At 36.6% G+C, this 18,245-nt stretch overlaps 1 protein-coding gene across 1 annotated transcript in view; it reads right to left on the bottom strand.

The window, feature by feature from the left end:
* Positions 1 to 18,245, bottom strand: part of Ubr1 (Ubr1 ubiquitin ligase) — a 360,686-nt gene that overhangs the window by 192,093 nt on the left and 150,348 nt on the right. Inside the window, exons 13-14 of the mRNA XM_081752092.1 lie at positions 16,729 to 16,924; positions 8,489 to 8,702 (exon numbers count right to left, since the gene is read on the bottom strand). Of these exons, the coding sequence (XP_081608218.1) occupies positions 8,489 to 8,702; positions 16,729 to 16,924 (410 nt within the window). The remainder of the gene's footprint in view (positions 1 to 8,488; positions 8,703 to 16,728; positions 16,925 to 18,245) is intronic.

Here is an 18,245-nt window from a genome sequence, read left to right as displayed (position 1 = left end):
CGTAGTACCTAATTACAAGTACTTTACATTTATGGTTAATACTCATTTTCTTCAGAATGAGTCAGGTTTTCGAATTATACCACACACATAATATTCGAGAGGATATGCGGGCTTTTCCTGGAAATTGCACAATTTTTTCTGTAATCTTTTGAATGATATTACATACATACCCTCACGGATGCAAAATTCGGGGAAATCTGATAATTTTTTTTTCCTGGAAAATATGGTGTTTACAATTTGTGTGTCTCTAGAGTGGCTCGTGTTCAATATCGAAGGTTATAATTTTGCCAAGTCTCATTTACTTTTGGGTAATAGGTAGAAATTAACTAAGTTTTTCGATTTTTTTGAAAAACAATCAGAAACTCTTAGGAAGCTCCTGCTTGTATCCTAATATCCTAGATTCATGGTTCATAAGTGATTGTCTTTAGAATGACACAGGCATCTGAATAATATGACACGCATCTATTGGCACAAAAGGTAGCGCGAAAAGTTCCATATATATATATATATATATATATATATATACCAAGTTTTACTGGCGTATTAGTAAGTATGAAAATATAGAACGGTTTTGAACAAAGAACAACAATGCTTGTGGTGAATATGGTTCTGACAGAGAAGGTGATAAAGGGAGAGTACGAGTAGCCAGTAACTTTATAGTAAGAAATGTGGTATCATCTACACTTAGAATGTAATTAAGTACATGTAAATACTAATCAAATGACAACACCTATCCGTGAGCGGTAAAATGATAGAACTATTTAAAAAGAATTCATCATCAAAATACCAAAATTATGCTGTAGCGTATTTCAAAACACCTATATTCAAGGACGCATGCATGGGACGGGTTCTTGAGGATGCTCCCCCCCTCCTTCAAAACCTCAAATTTTCTGGAAATTTAGTATAATGTTTGGAGTGATATTACAAATTTTAATGATTTATCCACATATTGTTTCAGACCTTACAAAAAAGCTTTGGACCCCTTCCGAAACAAATTCTTGTGTACGTCCCTGCACACATTCAAAAGAAATGTCTTGATACATTTTTTCTGTCTCTCTCTAACTGACACATGAATCCGATCGCCATTTGTTGCAAATATATCGAAAGCTTCACAGAAGGAAAATAATTCGAATAGCTGATGATCAAGTGCTTCGTAATGTAGAACATGAATGGGAAACCTTAATGGTGCCCGTCTTTCCTACACTTGCCGACAACAAACATAAAAGAAATAAAGTAGTATGTAGCAGTCTGATTCATGTCCCAATAAAAAAAGAAATTAGGAAAGCTCGAAAACAATAACTTTCGTTTAAAAAATAAAAAGAATTGTAAATAAATATTATATTTTATTGTAACTAATGGAATAATCATCATCTGCAATAGAATATTATAAGTGCATATGGAAAATAATTAGTTTTATTTCTTTTTCATAGGAAAGAAAAAAGGTTAGGACTTGGTAGCAGTGATTATACCTTTCGTTCCGTCTATGTTCTACCTGATCAGAGAGATGGGTGCATGAATTTACAACGAATACATAGACTTCGTGGTGAAGACAGAAGTAGTCGAAGACGGGACAGCCACGTGTGCCTCGGTGTTAATGTAGTGAACATCAAAGTTACGAAGAGAAGTACATGGAAGCTCACAACTAAGTTGCTACAGAAGATGGCTGGTGGCCGGAAGAGTAAGCAGTAAAACTAGGCGAGAATTTGCAAGGTAAGAAGTAAAATTTCTAAACTTCTTTTCCTTCCATCTTTCTGTGAATTCGTTTCCTGTGTGTGTGTGTCAGATTGTGCACTCGTATCGATACTGATTGCTCCTTCTTATTGTTTGTCGTATTTAATTTCTGTATCCAATTTATCTAACTTTGCCGTACCTATTTGACATGATTGTTCGAGTATTTCTAACAGGCAAATATATAAATAGTAGTTTAAAATAATTACTAAATTAACTTATTATTTTGAAATTCTTAATTCACAGACATATAGTCATTGACAGCTGCTTCTTGATAATAGTGTTTATTTGATTTAAAAAATACTCACAAAGTTGAAAATTAAATATGTTGCTATCTCTATTATACTAAGAAAGAAATTCAGAATGAGTCTCTTTGTATAGGAAATGTATGACTTCGACACAAACAAACTATTTGCTGAGCAAAACAATATATTCACATTAAGAAACTGTAACAAGTATGTAGCTTTTTAATGTGAATATATTGTTTTGCTCAGCAAATAGTTAGTTTGTGTTTAAGTATATACAAAGGAAAGCTTCTACTTATGGAAGATATGACTCCGATTTTAATTCCCTCTTGCCCCGAATAGGTTTATAAAAAGTTAGTACATGTATATCGTAAAATAAATCGAATTGTAACTTCCTTATTGAAGCTTTGACAACCATTTTTCTGCTGTTAATAAATTCATTGGACACGGGGCATCTTTGTAATCATAAACAAATGTTCCAGTTACTGTAATATTCGATTTACCCTTCAAAATTGCATTTAATTTAGTTATTGGTATTTCTTTTATATTTTTGGGATTAATTTAAATTGTGCCGAGAACATATATACTGGTGTTCATTAATACAGGGTTTTCATAAAGTATGGACGGATTTAATTCGCTTATAATTTACATATAAATGCTCATATTGAAATCAAATAAAGTGCAAAGGGTAGCGGAAGGATTAAATTTTTACCTGTAATCTGCACCAGCTCAGTTCATTCACCGCCACATCTCCAACTGGGCGCCATTTACGTCCACACATTCGCGTAGGACCGTCTAGGAATCGACTTCTGTGGGCTGTTGATGATGCTTTCCCTTACCCTGCTCACTGTTGCAGGCGATGTTGGCGGCCTCCCACTTCGAGGACGGTCCAGGACGCTTCCTGTCTCCAAGAACTTAGCATGCCACTTTCGGATTGCACTCTCAGTCGGTGCCGGCTTTTTGAACTCTTTGGTGAACTTTCGACACACCAGAATTGGCCTTGCCCTCCCTCTCCCTCTCTCAACGTGTTCAGAGTTGCCGCTTATCTAACAGTGTTGCCAACTAAAAATTTAATCCTTCCGCTACCGTTTGCACTTTATTTGATTTCATTATGAGCATTTTTATGAAAATTATAAGCAAATTAAATCCGTCCAGACTTTATGAAAACCCTGTATTACTTCAGGGATTTGTTTCTTTGGTATTTATAATATAGCCAAGATGATATTCAACAATAAGATTTTTTGTCGTTGAAAAAAAAAAAAAAAGTGATTTTTCACAATTCTTTCAATAGCAAGTAGTTACTGTAATGACTATATTTGGATGCTTGTTGCATTATTTAAACTAAAACAATACTAACTGTGTGTGTGCGCTGTGTTAGTAATTTCTCGGACGAATCACCTAATAAAACTGGCACTGTTTAATTTTTGCCATTTCGTAATTGTGTACACTGAAGCTTCCTGGAAGTTACCTCTTTTGCCCTATAGAGGCTTATAGTAGGTCAGCCTCTAATAGAATCGGCCTCTAGTTTCTAATTTGAAACTCTACGAGGGCTATCCAGAAAGTAGATTACGTTTTGGAATAAAAAATCAACAAAGTATAGGAAACAAATTTTATTATATACAGATGAAAGCCACACACAAATACTACTTTTCGACATAGTCACCATTCAAATTAAGGCATTTATCGTAGCGATGTACGAGCTTGGAAATTCCTTCGTCGAAAAATTCGGCCGCCTGCGACTTCAACCACTTCGTTACCTCTTCTTGCAGCTGTTCGTCGTCATCAAAACGCTGCATAGCCAGCCACTTCTTCCTTGCTGGGAATAGGTGGAAGTCGCTCGGTGCCAGGTCGGGACTGTACGGCGGATGAGGAAACAACTCCCACTGAAAAGATTCAAGAACTTCACGCGTGACATTTGCCGTGTGGGGCCGGGCGTTGTCGTGAATCAACAAGATCTTAGAGCTCAACATTCCTCTGTGCTTGTTTTAAATTGCTCTTCTGAGGTTTTGCAGAGTTTGGCAATACCTTTGAGCGTTTATTGTAGTGCCTCTTTCCAGGAAGTCCACCAAAATCACACCTTTTCTGTCCCAAAAAACAGTCGCCATCATCTTCCTTGCCGACATTGTTTGCATGCATTTCTTGGGTTTTTGGGGAGAACCTGTGTGCCCCCACTGCATTGATTGCAATTTCGTTTCACAGTTCACGTGTTTCACCCATGTTTCGTCACCAGTAACGATGCGATCGAGTAAAGAGTCACCATCCTTATTGTAGGCGTCCAAAAAGTGCAACGCTGCAGCCATTCGCTGATTTTTGTGGTCCTCTGTCAAGATTTTTGGAATCCATCTTGCACAAAACTTGTGGTAACCAAGCTTTTCGCTGATGATTTCGTGCAACAAACTTCGCGAAATTTGTGGAAAACTCAAAGAAAGTTCCGTTATTGTGAACTTTCGATTTTCACGGACTTTAACATCGACTTTTTCGACAAGTTCGGCAGTCACTTTGCTGGGTCTCCCACTTCGATCTTCGTCGTGAACATTGGTTCGGCCATTTTTAAATCTTATGACCCACTGTCGCACTCCACCTTCAGTGATAATGTTTTCCCCATACACTTCACACAGCTGCCGATAGATTTCTATCGGTTTACAGTTTTTTGCTGTCAGAAACCTTATTACTGCACGCACCTCGCAGCTCGCGGGATTTTCAATTAACGCAGACATTTCAAACCGTCACAGTATCTTAACGGAGCACAGCACGAACCTCTCACTAGCACGGCTAGATGCCGACTGAGCTGCGCAACGCTCTGACCCCAAGATGGCCGCGCTAGCCCCGCCCCTAGCGGACACAGACGAAAACGTAATCTACTTTCTGGATAGCCCTCGTATTTCAACGACTGTAGAGCGTGGGAGCGTTACAAGTAGCACCGTCTTTTGCATTTTTGAAGACGATACTTCAATGGACTTTTTTTTCTCCTTGGGTTTACCGAACTCCTGAAATGTACAACAGTGAAAGACGTTCAAAAGTGATTTTAAGAAATGAATATCACATGCAGATGCTTACTTTCAGAAGTAATTTTATTATCAAATTCACATAAATAACGTTTTTCAAATGTGGCCAAGTTCCAAGGTAAATAAGATAGCTGACCAACTTACAGAGTAATAAGTAATGTCTTATGAAGAAGTGTAAGTTCTACAAAAGTATTGCCAAGTTTGGAAAGTAGCCAGTAAATAGGTTTTACTGTATGTATCACTGTATTCATATTGACACGTCAAATTTCTCTAGAAACCCTTTAAAAGTGCAAAATTTCATGTCTCTTTTTCCACCTACTTGTTAACCTTCGTTTATGATAAGCTGTTTAGCGAAAGAGTTCATTGTGTACATTTTTAGTGTTGTGGTCATATTTTGACAAATAGTTATTAAAATGATGGTAACGTTTATTGAAATAAAACTTACCTACGAGTGTTGGACCACCTTTAGTCTGTACAACAACTTGTATTTATCGCGGAATCGAGGTATAACTCAAGAATTATTTCTAGTGGAATAGTGGACCATTTTTCATGCAACACAGTATTCAGTAGCGTTAATAATGATGGAACAGGAAACTGTACCGGACTCGCTGCTTTAAAACTGACCTCAGATATTTAACGATGTTCTGGTCGGGAAGATAAGAGAGCCAGAGTAGGTGTTTAAATTCGTCCTGATATTCCTTAAACCACCTCTGAACAGGTTAGGTTGTATGTATTGGCGCATTGTCATCTCAAAAAAAGTTGCATCTGGTCCCCTAACATGTCTATATATTCACTAGCAGTAGTTCGTTCTTTAACAGTAATGGAAAGATCAAAAGAACGCCATGAAACTGTGATTTATATCAATACAGAAAAGCCTCTATCTTTAAGGGTAGGGCACAGATAGTCTGGAACATACATTTCTTTGAGCATCCAACATGTACAACATTATCTTGCTATTTGAAACAACGATAAAAATGACTCACTGGATAATATTACTCTCTTACAATCATTTGCGGTTCAATTATCTTCAAGGCATCAATTTTATCTCTTGTTTTCATTGCAGTGATCCGATGTTGAAATCAAAGCCTGCCCACAAATAGTAAGCCCTCATCACATTGTGACTGTTGAAACTGATCGTTTCAGATTCTGATTAAGTTCTCCAGTCTGTTGTGCTGCATTAAATCTATGGTTTTTTGCAAAAACAATCTTCAATGGTCGGAAAATATTCAAGCATTGTACATACTTAATATTTCCACTATGAAGATCTCGGGAGCTCTGTTGAAAAAGCTCTGTCACAACATACGAACATAAGAGAACAGACATTTGCAAGATAAATACAGAGACCTCCTTGAAATCACTAGCAGTCGCTAGTCTCCTGTGACTAGCAGTGGAAAATTAAAAAAAAAGTGACCATGTGTCCCAGCGTTTTCGGAAATTCCGTTATGCGAAGGAAAACGGGCTTCTTTTTTTAATTGTAATTTTAATTTACGATTTCGTATTCATAAAATCTCCAGTGTAAGGAAACGGCTAAACAGTTTAAAATGAATTTTTGAACATGGTTAGCATTTCGGTTGAGACTCTATCATATCACTTTAATTAAAATACGTACCGTAAGAGAGAGAGATTTGAAATCAACCTTATTCTTCACATGAAAAGGACAGACAATGCAACTATTTTTTTTTTTACTAAAATAAAGCAAATAAAGTGCAAAGTGTGAGAAACATAGTTATCTTAGAATGTATTTCAACAATGCGTTCCAGAAAATCCCTGTAAATTTCAGGATTGGATTAAATGGATAAATTAGGAAGAATTTCGAAAGATACAAGCTGTGTAACAAAGTACGGTATTACTGTAAAACGAAACTTACTTAGAAACATAGTATTACTACTTTTTAAAAAAATCATATTTTGAAAATCATTATATTGGAAATATTAAGTGACTTATCTACTTCAAAAAGTAGGTAAGAAATTTGAGCCCTATTTTTAAGTTGGTGAAATACTAACATGCTAGAAACAAGTCTAGATATGTAAAAGCAGAAACCCAATATTTTTTACTTTGTTAACCGGGGGTGGAATCTGGCAACTAAGCTTGTGTAAGTGTGAAGCTGTGAGACAGTGTTGTTTTTACTTATTTACTACAAGCTGACAGAAACCCGTTTATTCGGCTGCATGTATATTAGTTGTATGATTACAGGAATATCTAATTGAAGTTTAGATGCTTGCCCCTCAAGCACGTGTATTGAATGAGAATTGTGGTAGATGTGGTTTTGTATTAGCAGCCTAGATACGATCATTTACTGACAAAGCTTCATCCTGAAGATGCAATCAAACCACTTAAGTTAGTATTGGCTATTCATGCTTTAGTTATCCAAACCCTGGAGGAAAGAAACACACTTTCAAACAAATAAATTATCTTCATTAAAATGAGTGTTGGAATTCACAATTATATTTGCTTCGCAAACAGTTGTTAGTATGATTACCTGTATTTGAATGTTCTCTTTCTGAATTAACACCGTGAAGCCGTTATACTATGCAAAATACGATTTTAACAGACCGGCGATGGACACATTTGTCGTATCATGTTTAACTAAATAGTCATTTCATACTCAAGAATATTTTTCAATATATTATCCTTCAATATCAAACAATATTATAACTAACCATAGAATAAATTTAAGAGTAACCTGGTTCTCTTCAATTCCGGATTCTCTGATTATATATTTTCAAATTACCCAAAGCAATGGTTAATATAACTATAGTATTTTATGAAAACACATCGTAATATACAAGTGACCATTAAGGGTTAAAAGGAAGAGGGAAGAAGAGAAAACGAAAGTTAATTTCAATTCGTACACACATTTTAAAAATAATTTAGTCTACAGTACGAGGAAACTTATAAAATATCTCTACCATTAAAAAATCTAACTTTAACATAAACTTAATTGAGGCAACGTTCATGGTACAATCCGCGGCAAAAAAACCTGCAACATGAAAATGTAAGTTTATTGTGAAACTACGCCTAACAGCACAGGGAATGAACATAACGTCTAAGTTGAACGAATCACCCAGGATAAACCTCGGCCTCCTCCCGTGCACACTTATTTTGGAGCAAAAGTCTTCGTCATTTCACAATAAACTTATATGCTCATGTTGCAGGTTTTTTGCCGCGGATTGTACAGTATAATTCTAATTTCGGAGAATTATCTAAGCATAAAACATGGTTACAGGAACAAAAATAGCGGTTCCCATTTCCTCCATCAAATATGTCTTTTTCAACTAAGTTTTCAACCACATGAACTGGTTAAATTATCATTTTAATATTGTAATCTTTTGTATTACGTAAAGGTCATGTTAAAATACTCTGTACTGTATTGTGTTTAGCTCCAGGCTCAAGATGAGAATTAAATATGGCAAGGAAAGAAACCTTGTCATTTCTGGTTTATACAATTGGTACTGGGTCTGCATTGTTCTACATACAAGAATAAGTTCTTGAATCGTGAAAAAAACTTACCTTTCTAATACGATTTTTATAATATACAGCAAAACATCACATTGTAAAAGATTGGCTACCATACTGAATCCTGGAGTCAATGAAATGAGAGGAGGAGGAGGACAACATTCCAGATCTCCAGCAGCCTTTCTTCTTTTCCTCTGAGTTTCCTCGGATTTAGACAACTCTTCCCGGGTGTAGTGATAGAAAAACACATTGTATTCTTCATAATGCTCTACAGAAAAAAAGAATAAAAATAAATAATAACTGCATTACAATTCAATTCACCTACAATCACCATATAACAAAAAATATAATGCAAGAACGTTGGTCTCTCCATGGATCTAGTGACTTGTTTATTCATAATTGAACTCCCTCAATTTAAAAATGCACTTTTCTTCTACCTCGCAAAGTGTTACGATTTCATATTTAAAAGTGATTAATTCGTACAGATTTACAGAAAGCCAAACAATGATTGTTACATGTCATCACTATTTTTCTATCTTAGATTTTCGAAACAGATATGTGTACGCATTACATACACTGAGTGCGCAAAATATTAAGACACACCTAGCGGTAACGTCTACACGGTTACTGGGCATGGCTATTTTTCCAATCACTACTTTTACCTATTATGTGTCTAGTACTGGTGTTGTACGCGAAACGACTCAAACCTCGTTTGGAAGGAGTATAGTTGACGGTGCCCAAATGGTAGGCACGAGCATTTCTGAAAGTGAGAGAGGCCAACAAGGTTTTCAATTTCAATGTTGGCAAGAACCTGTTACCTGTCTCAAGATATTCGTCGAAATCTAGCACGAATGGGTTATTCCATGTGACGTTCTACCACAGTGCTCATGTTAACAACTCCTATTCTTGTTCACCTCAACCATAGCTTGGTGGGCAACATGGAAATATTAAAACTTTTCTCTCGCTTGGGAGAGTTGTTTTATACACAACAGGAAGCAAAAACCGTCGTCTGTACTTTGTCAAGGGCCACCGGGACCAGAGTGTCGAGCAATGGAAGAGGGTTAATTTGATTAAACCCTTTCACTTTTTTACATGCTGATTAATATGTGGAGAAAGCAAAACGAGTGCATAGGTTTCCAGTGCAACGTGTCACGAGTACAGGGGAAGGCGGAAGTGTACTGGTGTGAAGACTGTTTTGTTGGAATAAATGATAGCTGTTGAGTAAATGAACGCCAGGGAATATCTGCAATCTGTTGGTGATTACGTACACCTTCAGCAGAAAACGTGTTTTCCAGCGGCATAATGCTCCACATTACACAGCTAGTGTCATATCCTAGGAGTTTACATTGTTCCGTAACCCCTCGTCCCGTGATCTCTAGCTCATTGAGAACGTACGGGATGATAGAGAGGGCAGTTCATGCATGGTGTCCACCACTATCCAATTTGTGGAACTGAGAATATTCCTCAAACAACGATATCAGGACTCTGTGACATAGTTATCACGATGAATCAAGGCAGTTCGAGATCCAGAGGCTGGGCACGTGTCTCACTTTTTTTTCACTCAGTATATATATATATATATATATATATATATATATATATATATATATATGTAGGCGCGGATCCAAGGGGTGCTACAGGGACTATAGCCCCCCCCCCTTGACGCTCAGGTATACACCGGATTAAAATGGGCTTCAATCCTGCTTTACACTGGATAAAGCAGCAAACTATGGTTTAGCCCCTCCCTTGATCATATCCTGGATCCGCCACTATATATATATATATATATATATATATATATATATATATATATATATATGTGTGTGTGTGTGTGTGTGTGTCTGTGTGTAAATTAATGTGCTAAATAGCATTTTCATATTATATGTACTATTTATTGAATACCGCTTGCTAGTTGTTATAAGACACTTCATTTTCTTTAAACCAAACTCGAAAGTTTAGAAAGTAAACTTTGGAAATAGAAATTAAAAAGGAGCTCTTTCGCGGTTAAGCGGTTAGCGTACGCGCCTTGGTGTGGAAGACCTGGATTCGATTTCCGGCGGGAGCTCATTTGGTTCATATTCCACGTCCCGTCTCATATAGCCTCGCTGCTGAAAGGGACGTTAAACTAAAATCAACTCAACAAACTAAAATTTCAGGACTTAAGTTTTAAATAGGCAGTTCGTCCACCACTAATTGACACGATCTAAATGAAATCTTTGAGTTTTACGTCCCACGGTTATGCCGGTTAGGCTAAAGGAGACGGTGATGATGAGTAATGAATGAAATGGTGGAATGAAGAAAGTGGGAGGAAACGGGAGAACCCCGAGAAAATCCACGCACACGGTGTTTGTCCACCACAAAGTTCACTTGGCCAGTGGGGCTGGGATCGAACCCCGGACTCCAAGCACCAGAGGTGAACGCTAATGACTGATAAAGGACAATATAAAAATCTGAAATGATAAATTAGACATATGAGACAATGGAATGCAATGGAGTCATTAAAGAGATGTAGGGCATGGATGTGGATCGCAAATATGGTGGTAATATATTTTTACATCTTTTTCTAATGGATGTGGAAGAATCCGGGAAAAAGAACTTTTCTCTCGGCTACGAACAGGTAAAGTAGATGGAGTATCTGGGCACTGTATGTGTATCAATACATAAAGAATTAGTACTGAATTATCCCACCCACCTAATAGCGTATAGCTCTTTTCATTTTCCGTACAGCAGGATCCCGACATAGGCGTCCACTGGTATTATCATCAAAACTGCATATAATGTGGTCTAAAATGCAGAGATACAGATGAAAGGTATCTCTAGTGAGGTAGATGTGGTGTCTCATGCGTGTTCAATGGAGTTTAGATTCGGAGAGTTAACAAAAGAACATGCTGCAAATTAGCATTGTGTTCTTGATTCATTCCCGCAAAGGACGTGGGTGATTACTAAGTGCGTTAACATCTTGGAAGGTATCAACATGGCCAGTATGTCAAAAGTTTTCGAAACCGGACAGTAGTTATGTATTGGTATACAACCATTACGGAACTCATTTTTTAATATAATATTAACTTTAGTGTTCAGCTGTGATGAGTAACTATTCTTAAAACTTTTCATCAATATTTCCAGAGTAAATATCGAACGCCCTTCACTGAGATGTTTTACCTAAATTCTAATGATGTTGGTTATTCATATTTTATATACAGCACTTTGATAGCATTCATTAATTGAAGTAATCAATCAAAGTTCTTCAAGCAGTACGAAGTATGTAATGTATCTACTTTCTGTGCATTATATATGACACTAAAGTGCATTTATGAGTCAAATAAATTAAAACTATTTAATTCGCGGTTAATGCTACCCAGCCTTAGGAACCTATCGAAAAATTCTTTCGAACACCTGCCTTATTTCCATTTTCAGCATCGGAAGCTCGTATGTATTTCTTGCCACGCAAACATGCTCCACACTATACATTTTCATCCACTGGCCAGTGCTGAATTACCATGCCCGAGGGCTTCAGTGCCGTATGGGGTTTCCACCCAAAACAGACACTCCTACACACAAAGTGGAGTAAAAATTGCGACTCGCTTCTCAAGCTGACCTTCTTTGTTTTCTATTGTGCAATTTGATACTAGCTGCAGCAAGTAAATCGGTGGTGGTGTTGCGAATGTACGGTGCATGACTATAGGGTATGTGTTTTCGAGTTGACCATGGTTGTATTGCATAGTCCACCGCTCCAACATGTTAAGCTTCTGAGCTCTTGCCAGTTTTTGAATGAAACCCTAACTTCGACAATTAACGCTGCGCAGTCTTCTTCAGTTTTACTGACGATTTATCACTTGCACCGTTGACTTCAGGTTTGATGCTCTTTTACTACAGCTGCTTCCAAACATCCGTGTAAGGCAGCCGTTTGCGCGAAAAAAAAAAAAAAAAAAAAAAACCTACGAATCGGAATCTCGAGGGTATAATAAAACACTTAAGAAAGACCGAGAAGTTCCCAGAAGTAGTACCAACAATCAGACTAGAGGAAACAAAGGACAGGGTGATGTTCGCAGTCGCTGCAATTCGCAAGAGTGAGTTAAACGAGATGGCTATAGCGATAATTTTCAAGAATTCCGATCAGCATCGGCGCAATTTAAATGGAAACCACAGGAGCAAGAATTTTGGAAGAAACCGACGAGACCGTAACCTCAATCGGAGCAACTGGAGAGTTCGCGAGAAAGGGAGTCAGATAACCAGGAAGAAGATTCTTGTACATGCTCGGAATCAGCGGAATCGAGTCACACTTTAAGTATACACACTGCCATTTGTCAGAATTTGAACATCAAAAATGATACGTGTAACTGAAATGAAATTTTTCCACAATTTTGCTACATGATCATGCAGAATAGTAACAATTCCAGAATTGCAAAACACTTCAAACTCTGATAAATCAGTATGCCGTGAAGCTTCCACGGTGCAATCGGTGCCTCTATATATCACGACATCGAATCAACCAGGCTTTGGATCTACTCCTGAGAAGTTGCCTCTGTCACACTGCTTGTATTGGAGGAACATGACAAACAGATGGCGACCAACCATATTCCATACATGTTCAATGGCAACATAACAAGCTAGGAAATCAGCGGTAGCTATTGTCCCTCAAAGAAGGCATGCACATTCCGGGATACACACGGTCTCCAAATATGAAGTACGGGATTTTCTCAAGGGAGAGTATGACTAGAACTTAAATTGTACGCGTACCAATTTCACCGCCTTGTAGCCCGACCATGCTTTCCAATTGAAAGTTGTCGTCTGTTTATATTGTATCCTTTGACATTGATGAGGGATAGTCATGCTTGCCTACACACTATTCACTTGTCCACGACCCGAAAACTAAATGCTGATTATTTGAACTTGCAATATCAGTACTTCTCCGGACAACGAAACGTGAGCGTTACTGAGCCCATGAATGACCCATCCGTTGAAATTATTATCGCTTAACATCAAACCCTGCCGTACGAATCCCGAGTTCGGACGGAGTCCCGTCATTCTTGGTGCTACCATTTTTACAAATAGTAGCGTACAAAGATTTATCAAATGTGATTAAGCAATTCTGGAGCCTTCTTTGTGTGTGTACGTTTCAAACAAATTTTACACTGTGTTATTGATCAGTATAATTTCTCTCACAATGCTGACAGTAACGGGAGAGAAAATTCGACGACTGACGACTTTTTGCATGCCTAACAGAAGACCAATGTGACTAACTTTAGTTTCTTTACCTAATGTAAGATTACATTTCTGAATTTGCAATTAGAAAACAAAAACTTCCTGAGCATATTTCTTAATTCATGATGGTGAATTCCCTAGCAAATGATTGTGCATATTCTTATTCTTACTTTTCTTCTTCATTTTCTTAATAATAATAATAATAATAATAATAATAATAATAATAATAATAATAATAATAATAATAATAATAATAATAATAATAATAATAATAATAATAGGAGGAGGTGGTTGTTGTTGCTATTGTTCTGCCCGAACCTTCGCCCTGCTGTACATTACAGGTTAAATAGTACTTAATTAAAAGATATAATTGTTTACATAGTTTTTAAATTTTATTCACTAATTATTTTAGTTTGCTCACCAATCACATTTGACTCAATACTATATTTCTGAAGGAATTTGTTATACATGCAAGCAATAGTGAAGCTAAATACATCTATTAGCGTGGCCATATTATTAAGACTTTAGCGTGACGCACAGACTGAAATGTTTTCCGTTTATTCTTACAATAATAATAATAATAATAATAATAATAATAATAATTTTCACAGAAGTGACAACAAAATTCATAATGTGGTATACGAATATTTAAAAATAATATTAAAAATAAGCTAGTAGCATCATGATATATAAGTATTTTATGTTTGCATTAAAACTACAGATGTTTCAGATATCACATACTTATTGTTGAGGAATATTTAATAAAATTAAGTGAGAATTAATTTTAGTACTAAATTTGAAGTGTTTCTTAGTTCTATGAACTTCCAGTTTTATGAACCGTAGTTTTATAATTTGCAAGAACTACAGAATTCCCATAACCCAATTCACGGCTTCTTCGTGGTTTTCACAGTTCAAAATGTTTTAACTTTAGGGTCGAAAAGTTTACACTAGGATCGAGGATCATCTACTAGTAGAGACGTAAGGTCAGATTGCATTTTCATGACGCAGGTATTTACCAATACGTTCACAACGCGCTCATTTAATTACACAGTTTGTCAGTATAATACCAGGGAAGTGGGACACGGACCTGAGAAAGCAGTTGTCTTGAGAACAATTAGCAACGAAATCAATTTTATGATGTGTTTTATAAATTTCCACGGAAACGAAAAGTTATTTTAAAATGAAGAGCACCTGTGTGATAAAAAAAAGTAACGTTGCAAACTAACTCCTTAAACCTACATATTGGAAAATTATTAACAGATATTATTTCGTAAGCTAACGAAGAACGAAGTTCAAGGATGTTTTCAGCCATAACTGCATTTCTGTATACAAGTAGACTGAGATATTTTTTCAGAACAACACACATAAACACCACAGTCAGGACCGTAACTTTCTGAAAGTTACAGTTACCGAAAGTAAGCTTAAACACAGGTATACGCTGCCCTATTCTCTCGATAACAACTCCACAGATAATCATGGAAATCAATACCAATCATTTTCACTCTTGACTGATCTTGATTTCTTCCTGAATCAATACAGCACATTGTATTCGTTCTTTTGTCGTAAGTGACTAAGTATCAATGACTTTGCATTCTGCTATCAAGTATGGATTGTGTATGACATCACAGTTAAGTATTGTGTCAAGGTTTTGATAATCCTATACTTTGTTTACCTGGAAAGTGGATGCACACAAATGTAAATCAATCAGATTGACGGAGGCTGTCGTTTGTAATATATTAACTGTAAGCAACTCACTGAATCTGCCAACAGTCATTAATTAGTGAAAATGGAAAGAAGTATTTATTCATTGTACTCAGAAGGATTTTCGAATTAGACGATTGTTGTAAAATCCAGGGAATGACATTCTCGCCAACGTCTTACCTTGGGGTGATTGAATACTCATACCGTAGTAGTGATCGATATCTGTTCCACGTAATAGTTGGTGGTGAGATTGTTATGGAGCTATTTGTTAGTTTAGGACCAGTGTAGTACGGAAAGTCAATCTGTGCTAGCTGACGTGCCCGTTCTTCCTTAAGCTTGGGTTTAAAAGTAATTTGGACTGCCACCAATCAGTTTAGTAACCCAAAAAACAACGGACTCGATAATAATGTTTGTCAATTTGGATATTTTACTTCTCACCCCTTCTCACCACCGTGTCGATAGGGGCTGAACTTGGGCTTACATGGTATTGAGAGTGTTACTCATATCAGCAACCCCGAAAACTATGGATTCGACAATAATATCGGTCGTTTTCAACTATTTTTACAAGTCACCACCTCCCAAGCCTCTAGGGTTGACTAGGTTTGTTCTGTTTTCACAGTACAGCATAGGGAGTGTCATTATTCAACTCAGTGAACCCGAAAACTATGGATTCGGCTATAATATAATGTTTTTATTATTTCACATGTCACTCTCTTCCCCCCCTAGGAATGTCTTACACCCAATGTAGCCTATTTGTTTCCAGATTGTAAGTTGTGTGTATTTGGGAATTTGCTCCAGGCGTTCCATAGTTATGCTGGAACACACACATTTATATATAAAATATAATTCTTTTGCGATTCATTAACCACCCTCTTAACCTATATTGAGTAGCATCCTTAGACCTGAAGATTCTTAGTTTCTATCTGTGTACTGAATTTCAGTTCGATCGACCGAGTACTTTTTATTGCAGCGAAGTACATTTGTTACATTTGTTATTCATCCTGTGCAGAACTCAAGACATGCTCCGTTCGGCTCCCTCTCCTCCGGCTTTTAAATTTTAAATAGTTCCAAAATTCAGTTCTATGACTCAAAACTTACTTTTATTTTCTTCTGGTAAGTTTTTTGTACTAATTTGACAATTTTTAGATTTAGAAGGTATTTAGGTAAGAAGGAATTTAGTTTTTTAAAGTTTGATAACAAAATTCACAGCTTCCAGGGCTTATTCACCGTTAGGTGGGCATCCGTACTATTGACCCCATCTTCGACAACAGTGGTTTCTCAAGGTAATATTTTTTCCTAAATGAGGTTCTCACGTTTACTAACATTACATGGTTTTAAATTATTTACTATCAAAGATCCTTAGGGACATGAAATTCTTAAGGTTCTCTTACCTTGTTTCAATTCATATACACCCTTTCCTCCAGCTTGCGGTGGTTTCTTGAACACTGCAACTTGATCTATTACTCTTTCCATTCCTGTTTCATGGTTGACATCTTCAGGAAGAGTTTTGTTTAGCTCAGAGTGAGGCAGTGGTTTAATGCATAACTGCTGTATTATTTCCTTTTTAATCCTATCATCTTCCGTAACCTTGTTGAAAACAAGTGATACTTACATTACTTATCCGTATTGCTTTTGAGGCAACACAGTACAAATGAAAAGAAAACTATTAAATGTATATATAATAAATAACTACAGATACAATAATAAAACAAGACTAAGACCTGCACCAAAGTAAGTTATTCAAAATCAATATGATCTAAACTTACTCCTTTATTTTAATGTGGGTTATTCCATGACTATTCAATCAACGCATGATAGTGATCTTTGTAACACTCTGATAGGAGTCTAACGTACTTGCAGAAAAGTTCCATGTTTGCGCTGAAACAGTCAGATTGCACCTTCATGGGATGGGGAACTCATACAAGTTAAGCAAGTGGACACCCCATAACACTGTCGGCACACAACAATGAACAATGAGTGACAGTTTGTTTATCCTTAATCACTCGGTACCTTAATACACCTATCTTTGATCGCTTGCTCATTGTTGACGAAAACAAAAACACTCCCAAGCGTACCAGACATTGGTCGTCGCCACTTGATTCTTTTCCTCATACCTCAAGACCACTTCGTCACCCAAGAAAGGTTATGCTCTCTGTATGGTAGAACTGTCGGTGGTGCATTACGAGCTCCTTCCACCTTGTCAGACCATCACTGCTGATATCTACTCTCAGCACTTGCAAAGGGTGCACAGTGCATTGCGCCAGAAGCCAGTATTTTCATTAAAAATTAAAATATTTCGTAACAGTTTCCATAAAGTAACGTTATCTTCCTCAGACGTTAATATGTATGTTCATATTAATGTAGGTAATAGAGACATCATAATATTAAATCATTTACATATAATTCTTAATTAACAATAGGAGCGATACTTTTCAAAATAAAAAGTTCTATGTTTAATTTATGTAGTGGATAGCCAACAGTAATATAATCGTGACCCTAAATACACGTACATGGATTAAAACTAATTACAGTTCCACATTACAAATTATAACAAATACTTACTATTACTATTACTATTACTGCAGTATTACTATTTTCACTTGAAGGGATGGAACAATAAAATTTAGTTTAAATATATAATTATAAGGTCAAAGAAAAACTAATGTCCAGGGACTAATATATACAAAACTATTCTTATCAGAGTATAAACACCTCATCCAGTTCCTTTCCAGGAGGTAAAGTGCCAAGGACCGACGAGACGTTACCACGTTGGATAGAAACAGATATGCGCTGTATTAGATAAAATGTGGAGTGAACTTCGCCGGAAACACAAGAAATGCGCCTTCCAACTTCCCTAATGAATTCAAGACTTCTTGCACCCCAAGCACCACTGGTTTCGATAGCGATT

Source organism: Thermobia domestica, chromosome 3, assembly GCF_964235325.1.
Source record: "Thermobia domestica chromosome 3, izTheDome1.hap1.1, whole genome shotgun sequence".
Lineage (NCBI taxonomy): Eukaryota > Metazoa > Arthropoda > Insecta > Zygentoma > Lepismatidae > Thermobia > Thermobia domestica.
Note: the sequence above shows the minus strand (reverse complement) of the source record. Positions and strands in the feature narration are given on the sequence as shown.